The following is a 13557-nucleotide window of genomic DNA, read 5'->3' as shown; positions in this document are numbered from 1 at the left end:
ATTCTTCAGTGGAAACATTAACAAAAAATGAAGTGGTCAGATTATTAAACATAAATAAATAATGCTAAAACCATATATTTTTTTATCGTTTTTGAATTTGGCACTGTGGACGAAAAAATTCAGACAAAAGTTACATTTAAATATTGCTGTTAAAAAAATGTGTCATATGAAAACTAAAAATACTTATATCTGGTAAAATAAAACCAGTTATGTTCTAGGAAAATGACCTCATCATTGTACGATCAGTATTGTTCTAGGAAATCAACATTGTTTTTTGTAGAAACAGCTGATGACTACAGATAACTTTTATCTGTCAAACTCATATGCCTCATAATCTCTTTTTTAAAATATACAATTTACATTTAGTTTTATCTGTATAAGAGGTCTTGGGATGTAACAATAACAGTTTATCAAAAAAGTCTAAATTGTGATTCACAACTTTCTTTAAATTAAAACATATATATATATATAATAGATCCCTTGATGAAATATTTATACCATTTGTTTTCATGGAAAGTACAGCTGTATACTATTAAACCTAATGACATAAAAAAAACTAAAAGGAGAGATATTAAATACCTGTTGATGTTGTGTATGGTATAAGCATCATTCTTAAACTATAATAAAAACAAAAACCCAAGTAAGACTTGTAGAGTTATCTCCCATGTCACAATTTGCACTTTAGTTCAAGAATTTGTATGAATAACCATGAAAGTGATATATTTTTTTTTTTACATAAAAAAATTAAAAGATTCAAAATACCAAACTACAGTAATATATTTCTTGCAGTCAGACAGTTCAGTGTGTAAACAAGTAATTCAAGTAAAATTTCTTTCTTGGTTAATCTTGACTGTTTACCTAAGCTTTATCCTGTGAAGTAATACTTAAAAGAAATCTTTTCTGCAAAATCTATGTTACAGTCAATGATTAACCTTTGGTGAACAAAGTATAATGAGTCAATGTTAGTATATCTGACACCTAACCTCCCCCCAATAAAAAAAAGTTAAATTATACACATTAGCCTTAAATTTCTTGGTATAAACCATACACACAATTGGTGATGACATTATGCATACTCAAAATAAAAGATGATGCATATAGGCGTAATAAGTAATTATCCTGGTTTCTATTTAATATAACACATTTTACATTTAAGCCTGTTTTTTCTCTCAGTAACTTGAATTAAAACAATAATTTTATATTATAGACTGGTCCCTCTGTCATTGTGGTGCCGGAACCAGAAATACTATCAGATCTCAATATCAATAAGCTTCATGCTTTCACTGATGATGATGAGTGTAACCTTGACCTTGATGAAGAGAACAGTAAATGTGCAAAGTTTTATGAAGAATGGCGAGTAGACTGTCAGGTGAATGAGCGAGTGTTCACAGATTCTGATTCATCAGTCAGCGAGGATGAAGCGTGCTATGTCAGGCCGAAAAAACCTAGGAAGCGAGTTAGATGGAGGAAAAATGTTTTTTGTAAGTATCAAAATTATTTATAATCCCTAGATTAGAAGGTAGAAACAACAAGTGTGACCATCATTAACATGCAGAAAGCTCTGGTTTATTATAAATGAAACTTATATTCAAGGTTTGCCTGATAAGCTAAACTATAGATCTGTTAATGTTAAGAAGTATAATATTTGTTTAAAAGCCTCATTGCTGAAGAGGTTATCTTGAATTTGACAATATAAGTCTTGAATTTTGTTGTCTGTGATCAAATTTCTGTTCTCTTAATATTTCTGAAAGAATATGATTATTTGCAGTAGAGAAGTAGTGGTTGATATCTTCAAAAACATTGCCACTATTACCAATACCCCGACCGTCCCAATTAGGGAGCCTCATCATTTGATAATATTCAGTTGTATAACCAAGAATCTTTGACCATCAAAGAATTTGTTATGATGGTAGAATTTTGGTAGTGTTTGTTAAATTTATTCACAACTTGAATCACACTTGTCTATTGTTGAATTCTTTAAGATTTTCTGTTCTGTTAGTTTGCTGTCTCATTGACACATACTAATCTCCTTTTATTCACATGAGCAAATTGGAGTTTACACTGGTTTATGTATATTTTACAATTGTATAGTGGTTAATTTATTGGTATAGGAAACCAGAGAGCTTAAAGCAAACCATTGACCTTGACAGTGAACTTAGGCTTGTAACTGACATAGTTTCTATGTCACATATTTGTAAATTAAGTGTCCCTTGTCATTTTTGCAAATGACCAGAGTGTTTCTACCTACTGCTACAATAATTGTATGCTGCATTTAGACATTGACCACTGGAACAACATGAGTGAAGTCTGTGACATTGTATTGAGATGTTCATGTTACTCACATCATGATATTTTTGGGAAAAAGTATAATTTTTAACCATATTGCAATGAAGTACAGCTTGATCAGTAAGTCTGTTGAGCATCTTGATCATATAATGATCTTACCCAACTGTATGAGATGTTCCTAGATGAATGATTACGGTTATATTGGCTCAAAAAAGACTAAAATCTGTTACCAAAAAAAATATGAATTTGAAAATTATTTTTTTATCAGTTACATGTAAATAAGTTTCTTACATATAGTATAATATAGATGTTTCTTCCTGGATCAATGCCCTATAGAAGCCATTATTTTGTCAAAGGTGAAAGTCACATTGGCTGAAAATGTGTACCATTTATTGGATAAGGAGATGATGAGTAGGACCAGGAGGGCCTAGATTTAACCCTTATTAAGTTGATTGTTGTCATGTCCCATTTAAAGACCAAAACATGTCCATGCATTTACAATCTCAGATCATCTCAACTATTCAAGTTTTAATAACCCAAACATTATTTTTCTGTTTTAACTGTTTGTTTTAGCTGTGTTGATAGCTTTCAATGTATAATATTTATTATATTGAACCAGTTTTTAGCCAGAATTATATATCTTTTTTAAATGCCTTTTTATTAGGTCCATTACATACTATATAAAAAACATTGGCCACAACCTTCGAACAAGATAAATTTGTTGTAATAATTGTGCATTTGGTTGAGATATACATTGTTATTCTAACCACAAATAAAATTCATTGTCTACGCATGTGGCCTTTGTCATGAGAATTAAGAAAAAACTGTACAAAAGAGTGTAGGATGTCACAGTAGACCCTAATTTGTCCCAAACTTCCCTGACCTTCATCCTGGACTATTACAGTACCTACATATTGTATTTTACTGCTTACTTGTTCTCGTCCCGAATCTGTATGAAATATTTGCCACTGAACATTAAGCAACCAACGTCAATCAATATTGTCCAATCTAATTTTTTTATTAAAAGATAGTGCAAATGAATCAGAGATACACATTCAACAAAATATAATGTTGGTCCATGCATAGATGTATAACCGTTTATGCATCTATGGTCCATGCATATATGCAGATGTTATTTGAAGCAAAAACTATCAAAATTTTGACATTTGATAAATAAAGTTTTAATAATTTAAGATTTTCATTATCAGCCACATTGTTAGTCCATTAAATAATTATGATGTTTTGAAAGTTATTTTATTATTTTGCTGTGAAGCATTACTACAACATGTTCACTGGAAGGCACCAAAGCAAAAAATTAAAATAGCCTTTCAAGTGATCATAATTATTTGGAGACCACATTGTAAAACAGAACAGAACTGCAGAGAAATATAATAATGGAAACTCATTTATTTTTAGTCACATCTTTTTTTTTTTATTGTTATACAACACTGATTTAACACTAACGTTGTTTAATGAGAAAAGTTTTACAATAGAGGACCTTCCCCTGCTTGACCTCATGACATTAAAGGTCAGATTTACAAAGAAGTTTCATATCTTTAGCGCCTTTGCATCTTTCTTCAGGAATTACTACGCAAAAGCAATACACAAAACACATGCATTACTCAATTTTGATTAAGATGTAATATACAATATAAGTGTCGTTGTATCATTAAACACAAAGTCTACTAAATACTTTTATTGTAATTATTGTAGTCAAATTAGTGTATTGGGTACACTTTATTTATGGAACTTTGTTGTATAGAATTTCATTTCCGGCTTCTGTACGTAAACACGCGGAGGCCTGTTTGTTCATTGAAACATGGAAAGAACAGAGAAGAAACGAAGTTTAGGAGGTCTTGAACTTTTGATTCAAGCAGGTAAAATCATCAGACATGTGACGACTGAAAGCATATTTGATTTCTCAACAATGTGCGCTGTCTGTTTATTTACGTTGACATTGTTTACTGTTATCAGACAACACCAGGAAGTGAACTTAAAAATCATTTCCTGTTTATAACTTCTGTTTTCATTATCTTCTTCAACAATGTATTAGATAAATTCCACTTACAACTTCAGCTTAAGACGGATGTCAATTTACAGATTGCATAGATTTACTTAAACCCTAGTCAGTATTGTATCATAAACAGTTAATCTTCGTGGTTCACAGGTGAGACCACGTGCATAAACAAAACAAAAATACAAGCAAAAGACACTGTTGATAGAAAAAAGTTAAATACATTTTCACATAATAATTTAATTGACCAACTGTATGTTAATCTATTTGGTTGACTCATTTTTCTGAAATTATATTCTTTGTGTCACCTTGGTACAACGAGGAGTTGCATAATCCAATCATTGCAAACTGAGTTCTATATTTTCAATGTCAACCTCTCCTAATGTTATAAAATTTTATACAAATTATGTTTAATGTTTTCTTGTCAATTTTTGGCCAGTACAAACCTGTTTTATGTGTACAAAAAAGTTGGGTTTTTTTGGTGGGGAGGGGGGGGGGGGGGCAGTGTATTTCAGAAAGATCATCCTTATACTAATTGTCCTTAACAGTCCTTTGTCAATGTTTGTGCAATTTAAATAATAATTTTTGAAATTCCATCATTTAATAGTCCTTTTTTTGAACGAATTATGCACCCTCATATGCATTCTGTCAATGCAATAACCTTTTCTTTTTCACACAAATATTTATTTGAGACAAATTATTGTGTACCTTGGTTGATTAAAAGTTGCTAAATATTCATATGGCAATTATTAGTGCATACATGTAATACAAGTTTCCGACCGACTACTAAATGTACATAATTTATTTAGAATACAAACAATGTGCTTTATAAAATTTGGCCCCTATATTTAAACTTGTTCCCTATCTTAACTGGAAAAATAGGTTAATCATATATGTTTTTCTTTCATTGTTTTGTACATAGATCAGGCTATTAGCTTTCTCATTTCAATTGTTCAACATTTGTGATTTCGAGGCCTTTTATAGCTGACTATGTGGTACAGGTTCTGCTCATTGTTGAAGGCCCTACTATGACCTATAGTTGTAAAATTCTATGTCATTTGGTCTCTGGTGGAGAGATGTCTCATTGACTATTGTACTAGACATCTTCTTATTTTTTATAGGTAAACATTTTTTTTATGTACTATCATATATGTATACTCATTAGAGATGTTTTTGGCTTTAATGATGCTGAATGAAAAATTTCTACTTTAATGGTGCTTAACCCAAAATGTCCATAAATTTGTTATGGTAGTCCAGAATGAAACTTTAGGGAATTTAGGGAGGCAAGAAAATTCTGTGAAAGACATCAGCCAGAATTGATAAGTATTGGCTATGGGTCTATCTTAAATTAGGCACACTTTTTAAGACAAGTCATAAATCTTGTATGAATTTATGCACTTTCCTTTCAAGGAGTTACTCGATTTTAGCGATTGGTATATTGTGAATTTTGCACACTCGTCAGGACAAGACATACATCTTGTACTTCAAAACACACTTTAAAGATAGAGGATTTGGTAAGATTGGGAATGAGACAACTCTCCACCAAAGACCAAATGATGCAGAAGTTAACAATGGAGGTCATCGTAAGGCCTTCAACAATGAGCAAAAGCCATACAGACTTACAAGTTCTGGAAATCAAAGTGTGACGCATGTCAGAAATGAAATAGTCTTTGGGCAAATTATTTGGAGCTGGCACCAATCAGATGCTGACAATTTTTCTTGAAACATAAATTTTGAGACCAGCACAGCATCTGAATAAAATGTGGGTAAATAACTTCATTTTGGTTTTTGATAGATTTCTTTGTGTCAAAATAATGCAAAAAATTGGTCTGGTAAATTCCTGATAGTTATATGATCTGTTCACACCAAATAGAAATCAGACAGGGGACCAGGACATTCATTTTAAATTTGTTTAACAGGGTCTCTAAAAATAACAGTATCACACTGAAAAATGATGTCAAAAGAAGCTTTTGTGGCCTTGTTTGTTCATGCAATTTGCTATGCTTATCCATTTTCTAAATTCTTGTGTTGGGAAGAACATTGGTCTGTTTTATATTTCTGTAATACTGGTAAATGGACTTCAAGTTTTGCAGTCAACAGTAGGACTTTACACTGACAGCAGCAATCTAGGCCACATTTAGGGGTAATCCTTTACAAATTTTTTTTTAAGTAATTCATCACTGCAGCATTTTGGTCACTTTTGTCTACATTTGATTCTTTGTACACCTATCTTGACTTATGTAAATTCATTGTGGAATACGATTGATCTATCCCACGCTTCTCTTTTATAAATTGACACAATTGAAGTTATAGACCTCTTGACCATGGGTGACTGTGGTTACAAGTAATTAATTGATTTTGTTTGCACATTTATAGTAAATTAGAAATTTTGTTTTGAGGGGCAGGCAACATCCACCACTTGGAAGAAGAAAATTAAAAAAGAAATTTTTCATTGGTTTTTCTATGAGGCACATTTGAATTATGGTACTTGTAGTTAAATTATGCATACACTGGAGATGTGTTGTTTTGATGTGAATTGTGATAAAATGTTGTTAAGTTGTATGTGGGATGCAGTTAGGCCTGTAAGGGTCAGATTATTGAAGTTTGGTATCTACAGTATAAAAATGTATTAAAAAATGGCTTTAGTATTTTTAAAATCTTTGTACCAAGTGGAAGTAGAGTAGACTAACAATTTCGAAATAAATTTTACCTAAGTAATTGTACAATTAAAATACAACCCCTGTGAGAGTCATTTCAACCTTTCATATGATCATTTCAATAGGATCATTGACAGATGCTATGGATCTATTGATTTTCTGCCATCATCTGAGCATGCTCATTGAGGTTACTTCCTTGTCAATTTTGATTGGTCAATTTTGCTTCTGCAACCACCAATCAATGAAATTAATTTACAGTTTTTTTTTTTCTTGAACAGTTGTTAATTGACAAAGGGGAGATAATAGATAATAGGTACAGTTTTAAAGCATTTGTCAGGATTTTGGAAATATTCTCAATCCATTTGGAATCAACTATGTAACACCAATTTTATACAGGTATGGTAAGAATTTAAAATTTTTCATGCAAATATTTGTTTTTTGAAAGTTTGAAGTATTAAAAAGTCCCAAACATATCATGGAGTTTTTAAGGTTCAGAAACATGTAATATGTTGTTAATAGGTATTATCACTTGAGATACTAGAAAAGGTCAAATTTACTACAAGTACTTGACCTGTTATAGTATTTCGCACTAAACATCCTAAAATAAAATGAAGTATTATATAATATAAACATTTTGCAGCATACGGTGCAAACAGAATTAATTTGTTAGACGTAAGGTTTCATTTGAATCAATCTTTTACCTAGTATTTTTAGCATTTCATAGAAGCAGTTGAAAAGGAGAAAGATGAATAGTTTTATGCTCAGTGAAAGAAGTAGATGTGTTTTGCTCCAGAATTTGGCAACATGAATAAAATTCGAGATATTTGATAATTTTTTTAATCAATTGTTGATTTATGTAAGCATATTGAGTAATATAAGAGTAGTTTCTGTTGAAAAGCATCATGTAACAGTAGTTAAGACAAGAAAAATAGGTCATTTTAGGGTTACATGACTTTATCTTTTAATTTCGAAATGCTTACTCTATTTTATATTATTTAGTATTTGACCCCCCAAAAAATCCTTGTACCGAAAATGAAAGTACAAATCTTTTGATTCCAGATCAGCTATCTCATTGATTCAATGATGTTTTCATGATGTAAGATAGCAATTGAATGCAACATATAAAGTCGCCCAAATCTTACCTATCTCAAGTCCATTTAAGGTAGTCAACTTTGATGCTTGATTTGTTTGATACTTTACTCCCAATAAAGCTTCTTCATTGTGAGAGCTTCTTAAACTGGCAATAAAAGATAAATAGAAATATTGAATTTATAAACAAAACATGTAAAGCGACATGTTTTTTTTTAGAAATAAAACTTTTGAAGCCTACATTTTTTTCTTTGTTGACATGTTTCAAGTTCTCAGAAATAGAATTTTGAAATAAGTTATTAAATTAATTTCTACAAACTTGACAGGACTTTTCTTTATATAAAACAACTTATATTCATTTTTATATTATTTGGTCTTGATTGTAAGGAAAGTCACAAAGGAAACGCATAACAATCCTAATTCCAAATTGTCAACATTGGGGTTCCACTTGTTCAGTCTTTGATTAATTTTTATTTAGACGTCAATAACTTTGTTGATTATTTATAAAATTTTAAGAAACTTGGATAGAAACTTCATCATGAGCAAGAGATAGCATCTGGAGCTAATTTTGAAAAGAATTTTCTTATTGTAATTTTGCTGTATTTTACAGATAAATGGATTGAATAAGTTTCTTTGTAGTTAACATTACTGGTAAATCACATTCTAGGGTAAAAGTTTTTTCAGACATCAATATTGAATAACGTCAAACTTTATAGATTTTTTCTTAAATTTGACAGGACTTCAAAATTTTCTTCATGATCAAGGAATAGCATCTGGAGAAAAAATTTTGAATTTGAATTTGAGTTTTACTTTTACATATTCATGACATAAATCAGAATATATAGAAAAAGATATGTGAAGCAGAAAGATTCATGTACAGGTATAGTAAATAGTTATAAGAAATAGCAGAAATATAGTATTATTAAGTTGCAGTATACTAAGGGAGGCAACTCTTAATTTTAAATTTAATTTACACCATAATTTTAAGTTGGTGGGGAAAATTTAGCTCTCTTGTGATCATGGTAAAAAAGTCAATAGTTAGTTATTCCGCTAACCATGTCATAATTATGAAGATTTATTTTGAAACCTCAGATTGAATGTATGTTTTCAAATTATCTATTTTACTTTGTTATTTGAAATATGCAAATATATATTGTCTACACTTAAATCAATCAATCAATCAATCATGTTGTTTAACTTTCATTATCTAATCACTAGTCAATTGATTGTCTTCAAGATTTTGTGTGTACATTAAAAGGAATTATACTGCTGTATCCAGTCAGTTAAAAAAAATTTTTTTTTAATTTTCTGCTACAAAATATGTACTTTTGGTTTATTACTGTAATAGATTATGTCCATACATATGAGAGTTGCAGCATCAATCCTTAAATGCAGTATTTGAAGCAACAACTATATTGCATTGACAATTATTTATGAGATTGCACTTTACTATGTTCAATAATTGTAAAGAATGTTATCAATGAAATATATACTCAAGATATTCAAACTACAAAATAATGTGTATTTGTATAACCAAACTTGTCAAGGAAAGAACAGAAATTGTGCTTGGTGTATCATAATCAATCTTAGTATCTATTCTAAAAAATATCAATGATGTCATTTTTAAAGTAATATTTATAACTGGGAGTTATCTACCTTTGTCCATAATTGTAGTTGAACCTTCCAATGCTACAATGAATTATTTAATTTTTAGTTCCCAATTCCACTGCAAAGTGAATGCAATTTTTACCATTCAGTGCTCACAAGCATTTTGATACCCCTGGTTCCTCAAATTTTTGTCCCCCTTGCAACGTGTTGCGAGGGAAATAGAAATACTGGGTGTTTGTCTATCTGTTCATCCGGTCTTGTTAGCGCTCTCACATGTACAATTCTTGCCAGATTTTTATGAAACTTATATCATAGGTTTATATCAGCAATGTCTTGGACGAGTTCAAAAATCAGTGCCGATCAATTATAATTAAAAGAGTTGTGCCCTTTGGAAACATTAATTATATGGAAAATTGCATCGTTAGCACTCTCATTTGTTCACTTCTTGCCAGATTTTTATTAAACTTATATCATAGGTTTATATCAGCAATGTCTTTGACGAGTTCGAAAGTCGGTTCTGATCAAAAAATTTTAAAAGAGTTATGCCTCTTGGAAATATTAATTGTATGGAAAATTGCCTTATGAGCGCTGATTGGAACTCTGTTCTTTTATTTTATTTGGCTTCATGTCAGCATGCTATACCGTGTGACACAGTTTCAGATTCATCCCTCATCAACTCCCTGATAACAAATTTATATATAGATTCTAAACATAATAACCATGTTTGAAATTTTCTGTTGGTGTAGCATCATCTTTTCATGGTGATCTGATACCTATTAAGTTTGCTGGCCTGTTGTTTTCTCAGGACTCTAGTACTAATATAAATATATACTTATTCAAAATATTTATTGATTTTTGTATTTATTGAAGTCTAATTTTTTACATCCTAGTATTTTTGAGATTGACCAGAGTATCAATTTGTGAACATTGTTAACTAGTGCAATGAACCATGTTTGTTCACCTTTTAAAATTAACAGTATTGAAAGTAAAATTGATCTTGTATTTTTAAAGCATTATTTACATTTGCCCATTGCACTACATATTCAGACAACTACAGAATGTTTTTTTTTACTAAATAATAGATCTTCAGGAGAATATTTTAAATGTTTAACTAATTGTTTTGGATACTTAAATTTGTCTTGTTTTTTGTCACATTAGAAGCTAGGTGACATTGATTCCTGACTGTTTTAGAAGAAGTCATTACAAATATTTTAGATTATTTTTCAAACATACTTGTACCTTCCAACCCCTTTTTGAAGTTGTTTCTGTGAAGTGTTATTGAATCAAAATAATAATACCCCACACATATTATACATTGTTACAATCAAGCTGTAAACATTCTTACAATGATTTAAATTTCTTCAAGGAAAAATACAATCTTTGTTTACATTCCATTGTACACTGACAAAGTTCTGGAAGATTCCATAAAAATATGTTTTGGTCTATAAAAAAAGAACTGCCCAGTCAAATTCTTAGGTTTTCAGATTAGTTGTTTAAATGAACAAGTGTCAGATTTAAGATATATTTGTAAATGTGCAAACTTACTTTTTGTGATATATAGATTCATTCACTAATTAAGAAAAGTGTATATCTTTGTTAAGGTTTGGTACATAGATCTTAATGAAATGAAATTTATGAGACAAGGGAGACAATTCAACTCAGTTTTATTTTTATTTCTTGTTTAAAAAGGATTACTCCCCTTGCATCATGATAAAATTATAGCCATGCTTTGGCAGTTATGTTAGGTGTTTATGTTGTTTAAAAAAAATTACATGTATTGAAATCATCGATGATTATAAGTTGTTATTTAACTGATTTTTAGTTATTTTGCTTCTTTGAAAAAAAAAGCAAAAGTCACGGATAACGACAATTTTGAAATAGGGTGGTCAAGGCAAAATTATCCTTTTAGAATAGTGTTTTATTACACTCACACCTTAAAAGTATGATATCTTGAATTATTCAGCCTGCAGTTTTAAATGAACTTTTAAATATATAATGTATTTAGCTTGAATTAGATATAACCACTATTAAAGCATATGCCATTATTATATTTTTTGCCCAAGATATCTTTTGGTATGATATGCAATCAACTAGACAATTATGCCAGAGTTACTTCCCTTTGCACACAATCTGAATTTCAATTTTTTTTCATAATTTGTAAGAAGGTGGCCTTGACCAACTTTTATTGCTGTTGAAGGGTCTTTAAATATTGAAGAAATATATGTTTTGTTATTACAGTTGAAGAAAATTTAATAAAAGTTTCTTTGATGTAACAATATCTAATGTCAAACAGTATTGTTTTATTATTGCTTGACATCATTATCTTCATTATTCAAACATTATTATGGTATTTGAAATAAGAATTTAATTGGATATAGAAGGAACTTAATATTGATTATTTATATCTCCCATCTGTTGTAGAAAGAGTTTATTGTCATCTAATTTTAGAATGACTTGGTATGATATTGAAGAATAATTCCCCCATATGTTGTAAAATATATGTGTTTTATATGATTGAGACTTTAGTGAAAATTTAAATCTAAAGCCTGAACATCTTATTGGGGTAATAAATCATTTTTTTTAAATTCTTGTTTGTCATGTTTTTATCAGGTCTTATTAGAACCTTAAGTGTTTTTCTTTAAAAAGGCTGTTTTGTCTGTATATTTGCAAATGAATGAGTTAACTTAGTATTTTCAACATTTCTTATTTTACTTTTATTAGTGCTATTTACCTTATTCTATTAGTACTAGTTCAGATGAGGTATCAATTGTGAACGTTGTTTTAACATATACGGTATATATTTAAATACAATGTGGATTCAGCATTTCTCATATAACCTTAAATAACTAGGACCTCTGATTCAGATAAGTTATAACTTGTGACCATTGTTTTAACATATGTTTTATTATAATGGTGTGCATGAAATCTGTAACATTTTAATGTATTTTACAAACATATCATCTCAAGTTTAATGACAAATTTACTCTTGACTTTTAAAGTCTTAGGATCAATAACTATTATTATTTTTCTTTGATATATTAAACCATTCCAAGTTGTCATGGTTACCAGACTTAATCAATGAAAATTATTATTTAAAAGGCTTCTAATATCAGAAGAATATTTAAGGCTTATCCTGTTTTAACTTGTGTCACGACATTTATTTCTGTCAACTGAAAACACACATAACAATGTTAATCTTGAGGCGCATTGTGTAATTCATTGTCAAGTCAAGTTTATTTTCATTCAGCAATATTCAGTCTTTTCACTTTCAGACTATGGTTTTAGTAGCTCACCTTCTTCTTTGTGGTTTGAAGAAATTACATACATGTACAGTATTCTTCTTGATATAAGCTTCTTCTCTAATAGATGACTACTGATTTTCAAGGGGGGGGGGGGGATATATATCAAAGAAAATTTTTAAAAAGCAGTCATCTTTAAGGTAACGGTGGAATTCATGTTTTTTGGGAGATTTTCCCATGTGTTCTCTTGTTTTGACATTAATATAAAAATGCTAATTTACAAAATTGACAAAAAATATATAGTGCTCATTTAAATTTTTCTTACCTAGTGAGGCTTTGTAATGGAAATAGATTAGAGACAAAAGTCTCCAAAGAATTCTTTATTCCTTTAATTATGTTTATGCATATAAAATATTGCTAGTGAAGGATGTTATTCTCTTTGACCTTTGAAAATGAGTTAATTCAATTCAATGTTAAATCGTTTTGAAAGATTTTCAAACAAATGAGAAGTTATACATCAAAACAACAAAAAAAATAGGTCACGGTAAAAGAATATTCTACTAAAATCGATCTTGGTTTTACTAATATAGCTTTACATAAAGATGTTCTGCTTGCTTTTAATTTCCCTATACTAAAGCATGTATGGGGTTAGCTACAGCAGGTT

At 29.8% G+C, this 13557-nt stretch overlaps 1 protein-coding gene across 7 annotated transcripts in view; it reads left to right on the top strand.

The window, feature by feature from the left end:
* Positions 1–13557, top strand: part of LOC127715340 (ETS-related transcription factor Elf-2-like) — a 98682-nt gene that overhangs the window by 46242 nt on the left and 38883 nt on the right. For all 7 annotated transcript variants that reach the window (XM_052221378.1, XM_052221376.1, XM_052221374.1 and 4 more), the window contains one exon: positions 1208–1481. In XM_052221378.1, the coding sequence (XP_052077338.1) occupies positions 1208–1481 (274 nt within the window). The remainder of the gene's footprint in view (positions 1–1207; positions 1482–13557) is intronic.

This window comes from Mytilus californianus, unplaced genomic scaffold (genome assembly GCF_021869535.1).
Source record: "Mytilus californianus isolate M0D057914Y unplaced genomic scaffold, xbMytCali1.0.p SCAF_9, whole genome shotgun sequence".
Taxonomy (NCBI): Eukaryota; Metazoa; Mollusca; class Bivalvia; order Mytilida; family Mytilidae; genus Mytilus; species Mytilus californianus.
Note: the sequence above shows the minus strand (reverse complement) of the source record. Positions and strands in the feature narration are given on the sequence as shown.